The 19555-nt window shown below is 39.4% G+C and overlaps 1 protein-coding gene across 6 annotated transcripts in view; it reads left to right on the forward strand.

Moving 5' to 3' along the window:
• The window catches only part of NTRK2 (neurotrophic receptor tyrosine kinase 2), a 318801-nt gene that overhangs the window by 202655 nt on the left and 96591 nt on the right, over positions 1-19555 (forward strand). The window contains exon 13 of one of the 6 annotated variants that reach the window (XM_019554972.1): positions 14709-16378. The exons of 4 other annotated variants lie outside the window; for them this stretch is intronic. In XM_019554972.1, coding sequence (XP_019410517.1) covers positions 14709-14713 — 5 coding nt within the window. In that variant the 3' untranslated portion in view covers positions 14714-16378. Of the gene's footprint in view, positions 1-11343; positions 12169-14708; positions 16379-19555 lie in introns of those variants that run through there. One more of the 6 variants, XM_019554971.1, reaches the window with a different exon arrangement.

A 19555-nucleotide genomic window follows, 5' to 3' on the forward strand; every position in this document is an offset into this window, starting at 1 on the left:
ATTTTCTCCAATGTATCATCAAGCGATTGCATCACTATTATGAAGTTTATACTTGCAAGATATGCCTAGCTGCAGGCAAAAGGTTTCCTACAATAAACTTGGGAAAAAAACAAACAAGTGACTGCTAATATAGTAATTCATAATAAATGTTGATTATGATTGACTAGTATTTCTCATGTCATGGTATGGAAAGCATTGTTTCCAAACTATATACAGAATTTTCATGCCACTACTCAGGAAAATGTCTATAGGAAAAACAAGAAAATACCGTAAGTATTATTAGATTCTGCTTCCCAAGTGGGTGATAGCTGGCCTGGCAAAGGGTAGAGTTCCTCCTGTGTTGCAAAGCAGGAGCACAGTGATAGGGGCGTTTTGGGGCAGAATGGGTAGTGACTAGCATCCTCTAAGTTTCAAAGCAGTCCATCAGCAGGTATTGACTTACCAATAGTTTACAGTCAAAGCTGCCGTTTTCTTGGACAGTGCCTTCAGTGCTGTGCCACAGCTCTGAATTTTGCCAAGTGACTCTTCTGACATGCATAGCTGGAGGGGAGACTATGCGCTCCTTTTTGAAAATGCTTTTGAGTGGCAATTTACATCACCCTTAGAAGAAAATCTGCTTGACAGAATCCCAGCACATATTATAGCTGAAGCTTGGTTGAAATTAGAGCTGTACAACCTGTCCTGTGAGCTTCTTGGGATTTAGAACTGTTCTGTTCCATATTAAAACAAAACTGATATCTTTCAAAGTTTTCACACCAAAAAAAAAAAAAAAAGAGAGAGAGAGAAACCAGCCCAATTCAGCTGTGATTGCAATGTGAGGTTCATATCCCTACACTGTTCTTATCCCAAATCCCAGACAGTGGTGTATCAACTGGTCTTTAGAGTTCCTCTCTCTCTGGGTCAATGAATAATTGATAACACATGGGGGAAGAGCTCCAAATGTGAGAAATTAAAAGACATGTATTCTGAAATTCTCTCTTGCCTAGTGATTAGAACGCTGACCAGGGGTGTGAGAGGCCAAGTCCTTATTCTGCGTCAATGTGACTAAAATACAAAATCCCTACAGGGCAAAAGTCTCAAGGAACTCATCCAGATGTCCTAATGGCCAGACTATTTGTCATTCCTTTGTCTTCTTTTCTGTCTCTGGTGCTCTGGTTTTGATCAGAAATTCAGTCTTGGAACCAAGAAAACTTTTCTGATGAAAGTTTCATCAGAACTAGTATGTGACTCATTTTGGCTTTGACAAATCAGCGTTTTTCCAACCAAATAGTTCTGACGATAACCGACTAACGACTTTGGTTAGATTATACTTTTGCATTATGGACACAAGGAAAGTAAAAATGCAGTATAATTGTCTTGGAAATTGTTGCCAATAACTTAAGTAATATTAATGCTTATATTTAAGTATTAATATTTATCCTTATATTAAGCATAAATAATATTAATGCTTATATACATAATTATTAAATTTCTGCATCTTTATATCTGGTTTTTAAAATATTAATTAATTTATTAAACCTCTCACTGTCACTGCACTTCTCATTGCCTATAATGGCAGTTAAATCAGAATCACAAATCACTGTTCCTTCACAGAATTTATTTTAATTAGTTTATTTCAGTTTATACACACATTCTTTATGAAGGAGCAGCCAACCTTTGATCAAAGCACTCCTTTGGCGCATTTTAAAAATACATGTACACAGACAATTCCAGGGACCCCTTCTCCATGGTAATTAACATAAATCATAACCCAGCAGCTAAAACGTATTTTTGATCCTTATTATCTTCTAACACTACCGTCCCACTATCTCTCAGCAACCTTTGGAGATGATAAACTATTTCGGTTTTGGTTTGTTCAGAGGGAGCTTCAAAACTGAAGGGCCTCTAATGGAACATGCTACCACTTGTTCCTTCTTCTGTAGCCATGCCAGGACTTCCACTGACCACCATATCACTGTGTAGCACTGGGAGGAACAGTTGCTCTTTCAGAGAAACAGGTGTCAAGTTATTTATCATTGGCACAAATGTGTAGATGTACAGCCAGTTATTTAATAAGATGCACCATCGAGGGACAGGTTACTGCTCTTTTATAAAAAGCCATTGCATGGATGAAGTCATCAGACACAGCAGTTGGGTATAAAAGGAACACTCCTTGGTCACATTCTAGTGAGCCCATGACTGCAATAATTGAAGTCGTCTTTGCAGATTATTAAGGAATCAGTGTGATTAAAGCATTAAACCCCTTCAGGGGAAAGAAATATCAGATAACTTAGGTCAAGACCCTATATCGGGGCTTTGAATTGTTAAGGTTCTGTTGATGAAGAGCAGTCATTAATATACATACACAAATTATCCTCTCCTCTTGTAAAAAGCAGTGCATCTAGATGCTACCCAGACTCTAACTCATTTAACTGAAAAACAGTTCATGTAAAAGTTGGAAGGGTTCTTGTCCAGTTCACTGCTTTTTTTTACTTAGTCAATGCAAAGATGACAGTATGTTACAAAAGTAGGCATGTTAATGTTTGTTCAGGGACTCAAGCAGGAAGGAAAGCCTGAACTGGCCTGCAGCTTAGCATGCCCCTCACTCCTTCCCAGTGCCTGGAACCTGGACCTGGAAGCTGCCATTCATATTTGGGCAGCTGTGAATGCGGTTGACAGCTGCCAGGTCCAGACTTCAGGCAAGGAGGGGATGACAGGGCATGCTAATGTTGCAGAAATGGGGACTCCAGCTGTGGGGAGTGGGGAAGGGGTATGTTAAAGCTGCAGGCCAGTTCAGGCTTTCATGTTGGTCACAGCTCCAAGAGAGAGGAATGGGGAGAGGGGGAGAGAGAGAGAGAGAGGGAGAGGAGTCTGGCCCTTGACAGGTCACCAAAACTCATTAAGTGGCCCACCAGCCCAAATAATTGCCTATTCCTGCATTAGGATGAGGGTGACAGTGAGTTTTTTTGGTGTTTGCCTCTAGTGCTCTGTGATTATTTCACCCTTCCAACTAGGACTCCTTTGGCCCTGTAGTTAAATTACAATCTATTGATGTTAAAATAACTTATATTTAGATATGTCAAATGAAGAGTAGTTTTGAACCTGTGCCCATGGCTTATCAGTACTCTTTGGTTGTTTGTATGTTGATTTATTATAGACAATAGGAACTTTAATTTATTCCTTGTCAAGCAGTGAATTAAAAAAGGCCATGTACAAGTACCTTCTTCTTATTGGAATTATACTTCCACAAGCAGCCATTTTGCCTCTGGCAATCAGGCAGGTGTAGGCTTACTTCTTCCTTTGCTAGCCAACAAAATTACAATACAGTACATTGAGAAATAATTTAAATCCAACTATTGCCAACTGTTTCTATTTAATTGGACAGTGTCTTATCGCCTAATTAAAATAATTGGGCAAACCCATTTGCCAGCTGGAATTGTCTGCAATTGATTTTGCATTTCTTTGAGCTATCCCTTAACATTTTTTATAGAATTTTAAGCTTATAATTTTTGAGCATGTATCACTTATGTGATATTTTTGAGAACTCTGAAACCAAGTGAGGCTGATGAACATAATGAAGACCAAGGCAGGCCTCCTAGAACTGGTGGAAAAGAAACAAGTTGAAACTTTTCCCTGAATTAGTGGCTTCTCTCCAAGGGCCATTTCCCAAATTGATTTCCCACTGAAACCAGAGAAGGTCTTTTCAACCCATTGACTTCAGTGGACTTTGAGTCAATCACAAAAAAATAGGGCAAAATGCATATTTAAACCTACAGTGTTGGGATTTTGTCAAGTGATGATGAATATTCCTGACCCTTGAAATATTCTGTACATTTGCCATTCATACTATCCTGCAGCAGGAGACCTGTTTTGGGCTACTGAATTTCCTTGTTTCATGTAGTTGAAGAATCCTAACATACAGTGTCATAAAGGATGCTGTCAAAATAGAACCAATACTGCACAAAAGGACTACACAAACAAGTTAATACTCACTTGGATTGGAAGCTTTGTCATCTCACACCTTGAGCCTGTGCTAAAAAGCAATAGAATTTGATACATCCAAAGTACTGCTATGTACTTTATAGTTAAAAAATATATATACACAAAGTATTATTTTTAATGATGGAAAGTAAGTTTATGCAGAAACCATGGAACTTTACTGTTGGCTGTGATTTAGGGAAGGGGTCTGTCTTGCCTGAGCATATGATACTCATTTTGTATCATATAAAAATGCATTCAATGCAAAATCATGCCACCTGAAAGACAAGGTTCTTTGGCTAAATCTCCTATTTTTATTTGAACAACTCAAATTGTTGGAAAAATTCTTCTTTGCAAGCTTTTGGGTACAAGTTTCCATCAGGCTGAGGAAGCATCTGCAGTTGGTGTGTGCTCCTCCTGGATAAAATAGTAAAGAAGCCAGAAGCCAGTGTGCACGTGAGAAAGCCAGCCAGTGACAATGTAAATTGAGGTAGCCAATGGGTGAGAGACAGGTTAAGGTGGAGGGAGGGAGGGCTTCCTTCCTATTTCATCTAGGAAGAGCACACACCAACTGCAGATGCTTCCTCAGCCTGGTGAAGGGTATTTGTACCCAAAAGCTTGCAAAGAAGAATTTTTCCAACTATCTGAGTTGGTCTAATAAAAATATTGAATTTACCCAAAGAACCTCATCTGCCTTTGTCCTTTGACCAACACGGCTACAACCTACACCCCTGTCACCTGCATAAAAGTCTCTGAGGAAATGTTTTGCTCTATGATACCTGAGGGGGTTTTTTTCTCCCTCTATGAATTATGCGTACACACATACACATGTCAAAATCTGTTGCTTGTTAGTTAAGCCGTCTTCTTAAACTCAGTTTGATTGTTCCTTGATCTTAAATGAAGGCTGTGTTCTGAGGTATTTGCAGGGAGGAGAGAAAAGCATCTGTCTTATGCTGAAAGAAATACTTCAGCTGACTACACAAAAGCTGGCTGAGAGTCCTGAACCCAGTTACACAGACAGAGAAGTTCTGAGCTGTATTGAAACCAAAATGCCTTCATGCCTGAGCTTCTTTTGCTCCTCAAGTATTTCATTCTTATTAAAGAGAAAAGGTTGGTTATATTGGAGGAAGCACAATCTAAAATTAAGGGGAGGAGGAGGATTATATAGGTTCAACACTCACCTAGAATTTCAAATTCTTCTACTGAGGAAACAGATGTATATCAGTTTATTTATCAATTTGAATATGAATAATGAGAGACCACCGTCATGAACCTGTCCTTCACCCCCTCCTTGTCTCCATCTTATACAATGTAATTTTAGCAAATTCTCATCAGTCACATCACAGTTGCAGGTACAAACTGAACTTCTAGCTTTGCACAGCATTTTAAGAGTCTGAAAAGTGCACCATAGTTAATCATACTGGACAAGCCATGTTCACAGCCTGTTTGAACACATTCCAGCTAATAACTCCTAGTGCTGCTTTCCTTGTGTCCCTAATTCCTTAATGGGACAGGCTTAGTTTAACCAAAACCAGTGACAAACCTTTCTTATCTCTGACAGCAGCTTATTGGAATTAGTTTTTATAAATTAAAGAGCTATCTCATATTGTGTTGCTGAACAGTTCTGCAGCCTGATGCATTGAAATGACTGAAATTCCCTTTGCATTTATGGTTTACATAGTTCATATTATAGGCTGACTGTAAATGAAATTAACCTTTTGCGTGGGTGACATATATTCAGTATTAGTCCCTCATTATCAACCACAGAAGGTGATGGTTTGATTGGTGTGAGACATGGCCTCCATTTTTTCCCTGTAACAAAATAGTGAAGGATATTTCAGAAAATAACTGTAATAATACATGGTAACATAAAATTGAGAGCAAATAAATAGACAGATAAAGCCCATACAGAAAATTAATACAGTCTTAAAACAACACCTAGTATAATCATGGGAGTGTTGAAATAAGGACATACCATGGAGACTCTTAACATGTCGAAACCTACTAATTGATTTGGATAAATAAATACTGTAACCTCTGCGTTTGCAGTAGTTATTATACTTCTCCCTGTTTTACTGTGGGGAATGCTTTGGGTATTACAATCAGAGGAAACAATATTTTGATTCCTAGGTGTAGTCTAAGGTAACAGGCCTGTTGTTAAGGATGACCCCTGTTGTCATTGCAAATATAAAATCTTAGATACACAATCACTAATAAAACTCATTAGACTGGACAAAACCAGACCACTATCACAAGGTCTAAATATGAAAGTCATGCTCAGACAATAGGGGAAACTACAGTAAAAATACAAAAGCCCTTGATGTGCACGGATCTAAGCAATATGCAGAAAAGCGCAAATAAGTGGCACCCTATAAGACAATGGTGTGTACAAATTTTCCTCTTCAAGACAAAAAGAAGGAAGGGGAGGGAGGAGGAGGCAAGATACAGAAGATAAGGAAGACAAAAGGGCAGGCCTGGTGGTCATTTACTCTTCAGCCCGTAATATATAAACTGTAGTATTTTGTAGCTGTGCCACTTCAAAGTTTAGGCAGTTAAAGTTACTAACTAACTTTCCACCCTCCCTGACATGTGACTGCAGGGTTTTGGGAACAAAAGAATTGGAGAGCGCTACCCTGGCTTTTGATACTTTGACTTGCTTGTTAGCAGCAGCAGCATTTGAATAAGGATCTTTTTTAATTGCCTTTCACTAGAAGGATGTGTTCATTGCTGCTTTTCTTCTGTCCTGCATTTCATCCTGACAGCTAGATAATTGAACGTCCTAGTCACGTTATGAAGAGAATTCTATCCACATTCCTGTTGAGCCAGAACCCTGGCCACAATTAAGGGAACTGGAGGTCAGAATGGCAGGACCTTGTATCTGCAGCTTCAGCTGCTTGTTGATATAGTTTTATAGCTTTTAAACTGATGTTTATTGCCTCTGTAGATGTTAGAGAGAAGCCCCCCTGAATCCCTGATGGCATTTAATTATGGCTACGATTATAAAATGTCTGTGATCTTTGGGGAATGTGAAAAAATCAATAAAGTACAGGAGAAGAGAGGAACAAAAAGCTCTTAAAAGTCCTCCCTTCCCTCCCTCCCATTATTCTTCCCTTGATCTCAGCTCCACCACTGGAGATTTCAGGGTATGTGGACTGAGGGAAACTGAAGGAGAAAAAGAAAGTCATTGGCTTAGATGCTTACAGCAGTAGCTGGGATTTTTAAAAAATGACCATGACATACATTCAGCGCAGAAAAGGGGATATGAGCTGCTGTAAAAATCTGTTTTTTAAATGCTAATATAAAATACTGACAACCTTTCACACAAGGAAGTTTAAGGACCAAAAGATAGGAACCTAACACAAAAGTTACTGTTCCATATGAAACTTCTGTTGCTTCACTGGAATAGCAGATGCACTTACTGCCTCAATCAAACAGCATACAGTGTCCCTACAGAGGATTTCTAAATAAACATATATTTCCAGTAATGCAAAGTTAAGCTAAAGAATCTGTTTTAAGACTGCTTCTGCTTCCCTTTTGTGCTAGCAGTGAATAACATTTTCACTAGACATATTTTAATATAGTGTTTAGGCCAGTATGCAAAGTCCATCGAAATTGGGCGTGGGCTGATTATCTATTGGCATCCTTTTATCTGCAAGAGATGATGGATGTTGCAGCCTGTGACATCCAGCAAGAATGGAGTATCCTCTTCATGTGGTGTGGCTGCAATAGCCTGGGCACTTGATATGAAATGCTGCTTTGCCCCATTTCAGCATCCCCCTGTCGGCCTCACTGGTTTGGTCCAAAGGAAGGACGGAAGTTGATACGTTTGGAACCAGCTACGTTGCAGGAGTTGCTAGTGCAGAGGAGGTCTTCCAGCTGCCTGCCTTTTGGGGCTCCACTCCTAGATTGGTTGCCAGCCATAGCTGAAAAGCCCAGTCTGCGCTATGTGGACACCATTGGCAAAATCACTGAGTGATTATGCTTGTCCGCCTTTGGATGGCATTTCTCCATCAAGGGTTCCACTACTCTCCTCAGGTGCTCAACCACGCCAAGTTGTTGGCACTTCCTAAGGTTGCCAGGTTAATTAATCACTACCCAGCACTCAACATTGACCAGTACAGGTTGTACCACTTATGGTCACAGTGGTAGCAGGTTTTCAATCCTGACCTGACCTAAAGGACTGATATAAGGTTTAGTAAAGGGGGCTGTGGCACATCACCCTCATACCATGTGAGGGATGAGGGCAAGATGTGACTGGAGTCCCAGACTAGCGAGGAATCCAAGCAGGTATAGGAAGGGGGAACCCACCCACCACTGCCCTTACCCCTAACTGCCCCAGGCACAGAGGAAGCCCCAGAGGTGCTCCTACCTGGCTGCAGCTAAAGGCTGTGGGCTTAGATCCTGCAGGCTGTGGACTCAGCTAGGGACATCTGGAGGGGGCAGGCAGGAGCAAATACAGGTAGGGGAGACCCATCTGCTGCCACTGCTGTCCCTGGCTGTGCCCAGCACCCCACACAATTGCTCCCCATAACCCACAGCTGTAGTAGGTGAGGAGTGGTCAGTAGCGTAACATGGGTTGGGTGAATGGGGAACTTGCCTCATGTGCTGCTTAAAGGGAGGGGCACCAGAAGGATGGGGAAAGGGATTTCTCCTTCTTGTCCTTCCCTCCACTTGCACTTTCTGGCTGCAGAAAGCAGCTGATGCAGGCTGTGTGTGTGGTGGAGCCCAAGGTATTCTGTGACTCATAGATTTGTAGAGCAGGAGTGGAGATCATGGCTGCTGGGAAGACAGTTTTCCCCTTTTTGCCGCTGAAATCAACATTTTTTTGCCCTATCAACATGGGTTTCAGTGGCAAAAAAATGGAGTGAAAGTTTTACCCCCTCTTCTTGTGACTGCTGCTTGCTCAGCTTGCCCAGGTGTCTCCTGTTACCTGAGAGGCAGGTGAGCTCACTGTGCTACATAGTGGAAAAGGGATGTGATTGAAACCACACTCCCCCATCAATCTGCCCCTGAATTTAGGTACATTCATATCTTTTTTTTTTTGGTACAAACCCTTGTCTAATATTTTACTAGTACCAAGTTTTGCTGTTTGTGCCCACCACAGTTAACTTCCATTTTTTGCCCCCTTTTCAGTTGTACATAGTCACTGCATAAAATGAAGAAAAAAATATTCTTTGTTCAAGTCAAGATATAGAGCATCCATGCTGGGGCAGTAATCTGCCTGCATAAGTCACTTTGCAGGATTAATCCTTAATCCTGGAGTAGTGATAGCAAAGGGAGATTGGAAGAAAGGTATCTGGGTTTTCTTGCCTCCTTGTATGCTTATCTAGGAACAGGATAATCTAACTTGGTGATTCCCACAGGGTATGCTGTGGCACACTAGTGTGCTGTGAGAGTGCCGGAAGTGTGCTGTAAAAAATGGGCTGGATTGGGCCCCAGCCATGCTGGCTCTGTGCAGCGGACCCTATCCACGCAAACTGGTGAATGAAGTGTGCTTCCAATTTTAATCTGGAAAAAAGTGTGCCCCAGGTATCAGAAGTTTGCGAAACATAGATCTAAACCGTAGCCTGTTATTCACTCCTCCGCCACCAATCCCTATTTTCAACTAGTGTTACATTTTGATTTTGCATACACAGAAGTAAAGCTGTTCAAAAAAACCTGAATTTTCCTTTGATAGGAAATATTGACATTTTATAGTTACTTTCCATTTCAAATTAGAATAACAGTCAAAATGCTGAATATTTTTGTGAAATGAAATTTTCAAAAAAAAATTGGAAGCTGAATGGAAATTTTTATAATTTTTAATAAAATAAAAATAGTTTGGCTTTTTTAAATTAAAAAATCATTTCAAATAAACATTGCCAAATGGAATTTATGTTCTAAACCAGTATTTCATGGCAGAAAAGCATATGTCATTTTTGAAATATCAAATTGAAATGCAATTTTTGTTTTGATTTTTGCAGTTGAAAAATGTAACTAAAATTAACATTTTTCTTACAGTCAATGGCTGTGTCAATAACACTACATTTTAAGATAGTATTTTTCAGTCAAAAAATGTTGACTGCTTCCCCACAGAAGTCAGTGTTGTGGGAATCATACTTTTGAATGGTTTTACATTTATGCATTTTAAAATATGAAGCATTCTGTTGCTTTATTATACTTATTTTTGACAAATTTCCCTGCTGAGCAGGGTATGCCCAAGGCAGGGGGAAGGGCATTAAAAACAATTGTTTATTTCAAGTCATGCCTTACCCCTTCAGATCATCTTGCATTAATTGGTAGAACTCCACAAAAGTTAATGGGATAGCAGATTTGGCCCAGTCACTGTGATCACTGTGACACAGTGAAGAGACATTATCCTGGACTTAGAAATGTAGTTTTCAAAATTCTTATGCCTTTATTATTTTCAAATCACATTTCTTCAAATAGGTCCTGTGTACCCATAGTTACCAAAGGCTGAGCCCATGGCAGCTTTGGAGTTCTAAATAATTCTGTTTTTTCAGGTATTCAGTTGCATAAAAATCCTACAACTCTATATTTTATTGTTTATGGTAAATCAAAAATGACTACATGCAATTTTGCCATCAAAACAAATTATTTTTCATGAAAAATCCTGCAAGAGAAATATCAGCCCAAAGTGTAATCATTTCTAATTAATTTCTGAAAATAGGGCTCATAATGCAAATGCCTTTCCTCTGATTGCATTGTATCACTATAGCAATTCCTTATTTTTATACTAAGTGTCTTTTCAATATGCTCAATCGAATCTGTTTAAAAAAACATTGTAAGTTCTTTATTAGAGACAGATATGTTTTCTTCTCTTTGGCTATTCAACAATTCTGGGGTTTCCTCTTGTTGTCTCCATTGGCATTTTTCCTTAAGGAAAGGAGAAAACAAATGATTGTTGCTGCCATTGCTAGTATTTGTTTGGATTACACTAAGACATTGAGGCCGTAACCAACAGGGCCTCATTGTGATAGGTGTTCTACAAACTTATAGTAAAAGTTCTTTTCCCATGGAGCCTCCAAACTAAGGCTCTGACCTGTACTCTGTTGCCATCTGGCACGTGCTGTGCTTACACAACCCATTGTGGAATCATGGCTTAATGGACATGGCAAAGAATGGGGGAAATTAAGTTATGTTATCCCCATTTTACAAGTGAGGAACTGAGGCATTCAGAGATTACTGAAGGTCTTGCTGAAGGCCACACAGGAAATCTGTGACAGACTCAGGAACTGAAACTAGATCTCCTGTGTTACAGTCTGGCAACTCAACCATCCTTCCCCTCTGGTGTAACATTTCCCATTGACCTCAAAAGCAGAAACTTCTACCTGAGGAATTTTTCAGTTAAGTTCTGCTGTTGATCAGTTTCTTTCTCACCAATAGGTGGAAACTGACATCCCGGTTTCTCAGGTGACACAAGGAGCGATTCTGCCATCCCCAAATGAGGCAGGAAAAACATCATGCAGAACAAGGATTTTTCCATAAGAAACTGTACCATAGCAACTGAAAAGACCTTGAAGCACATTACATTTTCTCTGCTTGTTGCAGCCTGTGCTTTGATGCAACAGGACATCAGAAATGTGAAGACCTGTTTTGTTTGGGGTTTTTTCTTTTGTTTTATTTTTCCTTATTTCTTTAGCCAGGAGAATTATTGCATTAACTGATGCTGCTTGATCATGATGAATTTATTGCAAAATCCTATAATCTTTCCAGATCTGTATCTAGCATCCAAGCCATCAGCCATCACCCGTATTCTGGCATGTATTGTCATGCTGTAGCTGGGGGAGGTGAAAGAACTACACCTGCAAACCTCCAGAGGAGTCATAAAGCTTTTGCAATTGTAGGATCACTAACTAAACGGGATGCAGAAATATTACCAATAGGCTGGCAATTGTGCAATATGTCACATAAAAAATAAAGTCTAGTAACCAAGATGTTGTGATAATAAGCTAGCAAAAGCCTTCTATTTTGTTTTTAAAACACCACACACACAAATGAGATTGCCTAGCATAATAGATGATGCTGCAACAAGCAGCTATGACATTGCTTTGGATAAAGGGAAATGGACAATTTCTTGCTGAAGTAGGTATAGTATTTAATCAGAGTGGTGTGCAAACATACTGAGTAGAGGTTTTTCAGGCAGATGTTTGGCTGGTTCCTGAGCAGCTGCTACATACAGGCTGTTCAAGATTAATGAATCTAAATTAACAGAACCTAAAATGCCTAAGTGGGAAAATGGGAGGAAATCTGATTAGCGCTACAAATCAACTGAGGTCTATAGACTTCCTTTCTTTTGAACTGGAATAGTTTAGTCATCCTCCTTTCCCTTTTATCCAGAGTTCACGAAATCTCACCCTTTCCATAGTTAGGCTTTCCCCTGCTTCCCTTTTCAAGTCCATCAGCCTTCAGCAATTCACCCTGGCACTTCACGTTGCATGCTTCCCTTTTGCTAACATAAATATATAAATAACTCCCAAGGTAACCAGGATATTTTGTCTGCAGCAAGCATGCACTTCCTATGATCCTTTGTTAAACTAATCATTATGGGTTCTCATTCAGTTCCCATTGAAGCCAGTGGCAGTGAACAACCCTTGCCTTTAATGAAAACTGGGTCAGGCTCATTTACAGGAGATGGCCCTATACTGAAAAATGCAAGCTGAGATCTAGAGCTGAAGAGTTCAGGGTGTCCTGACCATGGGGGGATGAGTCTTGCTTGTTTCTGCTTAAAGTCTTATCTGTCTCTTTTGTTTGCAAAAGCATAGAAAAATATACATCCCATTTAGCAGCTGAAACAGAGCTACTAGAGCTAGCTGTAAGCAGAGGTACGTTAAAGAGATTTCTAGTTATCAGTTTCTTTGAGAGAAAAAGAAGAGTTCTAAATCTAGTGAGAAGATTCATGTGTCTAATGGACAGTATTGGAATGCAGTTGATCAACTCTGCAATTTTTCTAACAACAGGACTTTTTTCTGAATCTGAAGCCTGGTGACTACATTTGGCATACTCTAAGGGAGACTCACTCTAGGATCTTCTGTTCACAAATCTTGACTTTATTAACTTTTGAAAAAGGAATGGAAGGGAAAATCTTGCAACATTTTCTGGAATGTTGTATTTGTAATGTTAATCCCCAAGGCTTGTTTATTTATACCTAGGATTCCTACCAATATAAGACTATAAATCAGGGGCAGGCAATTATTTCGGGCGGAGGGCTACCTATTGAGTTTTGGCAAGCCATCAAGGGCCGTATGAAAGGCAGCCCGGGGCAGATAAATACTAATTTTCTAAATTTTTTAGGGGCCCCACGGGCTGGATAGAATGGCCTGGCATGCTACATCTGGCCCGTGGGCTGCATTTTGCCTGCTCTTACTATAAATTAACACCTGAATACTGGTGTGCCAGAATAACGTATCAGTTAACAAAGCAACAGACTTGGCTGAATTTTTAATGGATACACAACAAGTTGTTTCACATAATGCTATGAATTTTCTAATATTTAGCTGAAAATGGGCCATATTTGCCTGTCAGGAGCACAAGTCTAGAATCTAAAATAACTCCCTTGAATTTAGTGACATTACTACAAATTTTAACTGTGCAGTTGAGAATAGGATATGGCTTCTCAGGGTATCCTGTAACACTGATGGTAATGTAAAGGAGACAGAGGTCTTGTCTACACAAAATGCTTACTGTACAGTAGCTCATTACTGCTGCATAGTAGCGTCACCGGGCATGTACCATGACATGACACTACTGAGCAGTAGTAATGAGCTACTTCGCGGTAAGTGTAACTAGGCAACCATGCCAGGACACTACTCTGCAGTAGCACTGGTTACTGTGGAGTCATTTAGTACTTGGTTATGCAAGTATTAAATGACTGCACAGTAATAACTGTGCAGTCAGTATCTTGTGTAGATGCAGCCAGAGTGTTGTGATAAAATCCTGTTTTAATAGACATTTTGTCCTTCCATTCATTTTTATTTCCACTATATTTCAAATATTTAATTTGCATCTTCACTCTGGGATCAAAGAATCACACACTTATAAAAATGCCTGAGAACATATATGTAAATAGTGAAGTATATTTTCATTTGTCTATCAAGTCACCAATGTTAATGGAGTCAAACCATGGAGAAACCTGGCCCATTGTTTGGATAATACGTTCTATCAGGACTTTGTTGATTATAATACTTGCTGCTGTACACTTTGAACACACTGCATCTAATTATCTAATTAATTTTCAAAATAATATCTGTCTGTGAGATAGGTAAAGTAGACATTATCATCCCTATTATTGTGATGGGGAAAATGAAACACAATAAGATTAAGGGATTCACCTCCGGCTATATGTAAGTCATTACCAAGTTATAATGGAAGTCACAAGCCTTAACTCCAAATCTCCTTCTCTTCATGTCTTCGTTTCTGTTCAAACACCAGTAAATAATGTTGACTTGATTGACTTCATAAGGTAAATGTCAATTCATGGGGGTTTTCTTGTTTTTAGCCATGGATGTGCGGTATTTTTTACAAAAGATAGCTGAGATGCCATTTTCGAATCTAAGGAAATGTTAAAATAAGGCTATCAGAATGACCAGAGCAATGGTGAAATTGACACATTTAATAAAACAAGATGAGTAAATTAGTTTCAAAAGGTATATGTGGGGGAAATGGAACAGAAATCACTAATGAATCTTTAACTGGTTTGGAAATCATCACATTAGCTCTGACTTCTTCCCATTTTTTTTAAACTCCTCCAGACTAGAAGGCACAACATTCTTGGAAATGGCTTGAGGAGCATTCTGGTTATAGATGTACCAAAGGACCAGCCAAACATCCCTCTTCTCTGTCAAGGGCTTCCACAAAAGCATACTAAATGGAGCAGGCTTTTTTTTTCCTGAGGTCAACTCCATAGTCACCCTTCCACTGGTGATAACCTTTGCAGGGGACAATAGATAACGCGAATCACTCGTAAATGATTCTGTTAATCCACTGGCTGACATTTCTCCTTCAGACTGAACAATAACTAATGCTTCATTTACTTCAGTGTTTTGGGTTAGTGCAGGTTGTAAACATGTAGACAAACATCTCCCATTTCCTTAGTTGCAAGTACCAGCTGGGAGCAACCAAAAAATCTACATGTTTTACTGAAAGCAATAAAAACTGCAGTGACTTTTAGTTCCCTAATACTCCCATTCATTTTCACTTTTCTTCCGATACAATTCCTAACTGGTTAAACTTAACGGACATTAATATTTGTTGCTACTATATAAAATGCCATAACAGTGTAACTAATATGGGGTAAAGCAAACCAATTGGTATCCATTGCTTTCTGAGAAGATTTTAAATCCAGACAGAACAAGAGAGCAAATCTAAATATGTATCCCTTTTTTGTGCTTCATGGCTATAGTTACTTTAACTATACTGCACTGTCATGCTGTGCAAGCATGCTGGCAGGGCAGTGGAAAGGTTTTCAGGAGAGCAATGATTGCATAAACCGTAAGCAGAAAAAGTTCTTCCACACATTTTCCTGGTCTGAAAAGGCCCAGGAGTCAAATTCACATTCATTTCAGCCTATGCTGAATAGTACTGAGTGTTATTCAGTATAACTAATCTCCAGGAGAGAAGAGTGAAAGGGAGAAAGGTGACTATGATTTATAGTGACATCTATTAAGCTTTTATAGAATATAAAACATGTGTTCTAGCCATCACCATAAAATTAACTGTTACTAATTGGTCAGAGCTGCCAACTCAGCCCGCTTATGAGCATAACACACTTCTTTAGGTCATGTTCATTACTCTAGTACACTAACTCAGAGCCTGAATAAAGTTCATTCAACCATTCCTGCTGTTCCTTTTCATGTTTGGCTCCATTATGTGTGCATGTTGCCATTCAGTGAGATCAGACATATACACAAGTGTTGGATCTATGCACCTCTGAATTTGTGTTTCTGGCTATTTGCCAGCTTGCCTCTTTTCCAGCAATAGAGGATTAAGGTGGAAAGATATGGATAATTCTCTCCCAATATTTTTCCCAGTTTTTGAGACTGACCAGAAGGGAATGTTAGATGCCGCTGTGTACTTTTGCTACCCTCTTCAGCTCCTTGCCCCCTCCCACCAATGCTTCAGAAGACTGAGTTCATTATAGGTTGATAAATCAGCCAGTAAATGTACATGCATTATCCTGTCTTTGGGTAGCTCCTTCTCCTTAGTGACAGCTGCTTGGCGCAAAATATTGTAATTATCAACTCAAAAATAAGATGCTTTTAGGTGCTGAAAACATATTAGCTGTGAATAAACTTGTCCTCACCCTCTTCACAGACCAGTTTTAAAATGTCCTGCTTTGTGGTTGGTTATTTTGTTGCTGTTGGTATGGTGGCTGCAGGAGGTGGCTATCACTTTCGATCTTTTGAGTTGTTGGTCCCAGAAACAACTTCTATATGTTTTTCATTTTTTTCTTTTTTGCCTTTTACCAGCTGCTGACATAACTTACATTTGACTTTAGTTAATCCATCTCTGTTTGTTTCCTTTTTCTAAAACATAGGCTTCTGATGGGGGGTAATTTATGTATGTCACTACAGATTTAAAAAACCATCAGTAAACATGTCTAAAGAAAAGTTCTAATAGATGATTTACATACACAGGCACACACAAAGATCACATACAAAGATGCACATATCTAGTCCTATTCTGAGACCTCATGGATATTTTCTTCTCAGGATGTCACAGAGTAATTGTCACCATAGGTGTACAATCTTACTGACATTTTTTTCACATAACTTCTGGGTTTTTATAAATGAAACTGATACACATTTTACAGCAGCGCTCTTCTTCATAGGCTACAAAACTACACAGGTTGGCAAATGGAGCAAGATTTCATCAGCTGAGATGCTCCATGTCAAAACGTAAGGTATTTACTGTATCATTTTAAGCTAGAACAATTAAGCATGCATTGTGTTCAACTGGAATTGGAAGGAAAATATTTACTAAATTGCATACAAAAGCACAAAAGTATAAGGGCTAAATAAGTTCAAGTCATTGAGGGCCTGATCTGACAGATTCTTAGTCACGTTCCATTATGCAAATCTTTGCTTGTCTTCATTTTGACAATCAGGGAGTAAGGGTTTGCAGGATACAACCCTATCATTTTATGTGAAACCATTATAATATATTAATCTTTTAACTGATTTGTGGTTGTACTTGAGACACCTGGCACCACAAAGAATAATGAAAAGTGCTATCTGGGTGTACCTTTTTCATGCTGCCACTTGCAGCTGCTTTTGTTGTCAGTAAGCCTTGGGATTCTGAAACAACACTAGGATCCCAAAAGAAAAAAATACCTTTCTGGGCACATAAATCCTAGGAGATGGCATGCTTTGGCAGTGATGAGCCAGCTTGTCAAAGAAAATAAATTGAAATGAGATTTAAAAAAAAAAAAAAAAAAGCCCTACAGCCAGAAGATACTAAATGCTGAGAGAGGGAAAAGAGCATCCTGTGTCCTGGACACTGTAGCCTTTTATAGTGGCCAAATCCCTCTTCCTCCTTCTTAGGGTTTTGACTACAGCCCTCAGGTTGGAGTTGGCTGCCAAGGTGTGCTTCCCAAAAGGTAAACCTAGCTAAATGAAACTGTGTTCTTTATAATGAAATACACTTCATTTTTTGGGGAAGGAAGATCTCCCCTATCAGTCAATAATACGGAGCATTTGTGGAGAGTCCTTTCTCCTGATCCCAAAGGGTTACAGCCCATCACTAGTGATGTTGTACGGGTGGGATCAGCCATCTGACAAAGGAGAGTTCTCTCCTTTCAGCTGCTGCTAATTAGCATTGAGTAACATGGGTATGTTCAATGGGCGGCCATTAGCCTGGTGTGGCTCCTTGCTTGTTGACAGAGCTCTGAAACAGTTCTCTTACCCAAGAGATGTCTTCAGGCTGTGCTGCCTCTTTGCAATTCTTCTTCAGAAAGAATGTACCCTTCCCCATTAGGATGTTAGCCTTCCTGCCTCTGATTGCCACATGTCAGGATCGCTCACAGGGAATTAAAAAAATAAGTAAGCAAATAGTCACAAAGCCTTTGTGCACTTATGGAATGCAAATAAAAAGTGAACCAATTCCTCCAATATACGGGTTACCTAAAATACCTCAAACGAAACAGAATCGATAAAACTAGATCTTCCTCATTGGAGAACACAGCAAAGTTTAGCAGTAAGTTTAGTGACCAAGGCATGTTTAACCCTAGCTAGCTGTGGGGGAATTTTAAGAGTCACTCTGGGAAACTGGACAAGCAGAGAAGTGGTACATGATGTTCTGTAAAGGTCACCTGCAAATGGCTTTCCTGGAGTTCTGCTTTGACATTCCTCTTCTTTGAGAATTCTTAGATTGTCACATAATGAGGTTGCAGCAGAGCAGAACTAAACAGCAGGCACCGAAAGAGCTACAGCTTAAGGAATTTAGCAAAGCATTAGTTTATAGTGCTGTGTCTCTGATCCAGCAAAGCACTTGAACATGTGCTTATCTTTAAGCACTTGGATAGCACTATTGACTTCAAGTTAAGCACATCATGAGTCCCTTGTGGAATGAAAGCCTAAATTCAGTTTCCAAGTTTCCTTTGTAAGTATTCTTTACTGGTTGAAAGTAAATCCTGTTTCCGCCAATCAGATGGTCAAAAGAGATCAAAGGGCGATCCCAAGCCAGCAATCTCATTGGGTTAGACGGATTAAGGCTCGCTATGTCTTGTAACCAAAGCACATAAGGGAATGAAGTTGGCCAGCATCACATTCTGTTGCCGTTGACAACCCTGCCCATTGTTGAATAAACTTAAGGTGACCACTGGCATGAGCTCAGAGCATGGTTCAAACACATGCACCTAGAACTGTATGGTGAATTGCACCACTGTAGAATACAGAACTACATTAAACAGTTTCCACCAGTCTTCAAAAAAAGAAGGGGGAGGATGGACAAAGCAGAATTAGAAACAGCTACAGAAATTTGGGCAAGCCCTTTAACTTGACCTGTAGGTACCAAGCCTGATTTTGGCCCAAACTTCGCAAGCATTCAGGGGCATGTAGGAAGCTGCTTGCAACCCTTCATCCTCCACCCTGAGAGACCAGTATGGTAGTGAAACTTTATATATGAAAGAGAATCCTTGTATCTGAAAACAAAGAGAGAAAGGAGTTAATAGTTTGAAGGCAGCCCTTCTCCCCTGCTGGCTTTTATTGTACAAATTATGCTATATAGTACATTCCCATCCTTTACTGAATGCTCTTTTTTCTTCTGCACCATAGATCCCTAAAGATTAGCATCATGCCAAGGCAGAGGATTTCCTGATATGACTTAAAGATGGGAGGGAAGAGAAGGGTGGTGGTGCTTAGCTCATTGTCTCCAGTAATCTGAAACATGAAAGAGTGACTAAATTTTCCATGGTGAAATAATATCCATATGTATTTTCACACAGCAACTCACGTACAAGGTTTTGCAGTTGGTCATTTTTTGGGAGAGATGTCTCGTTTGCATTTTAGCAAACCATGCATATATACATATATACATATACATATACATATACATATACATATACATATATATATATATATATATATATATATAAAAAATA

Source organism: Crocodylus porosus, unplaced genomic scaffold (assembly GCF_001723895.1).
Source record: "Crocodylus porosus isolate Cpor-Errol unplaced genomic scaffold, CroPor_comp1, whole genome shotgun sequence".
NCBI lineage: Eukaryota > Metazoa > Chordata > Crocodylia > Crocodylidae > Crocodylus > Crocodylus porosus.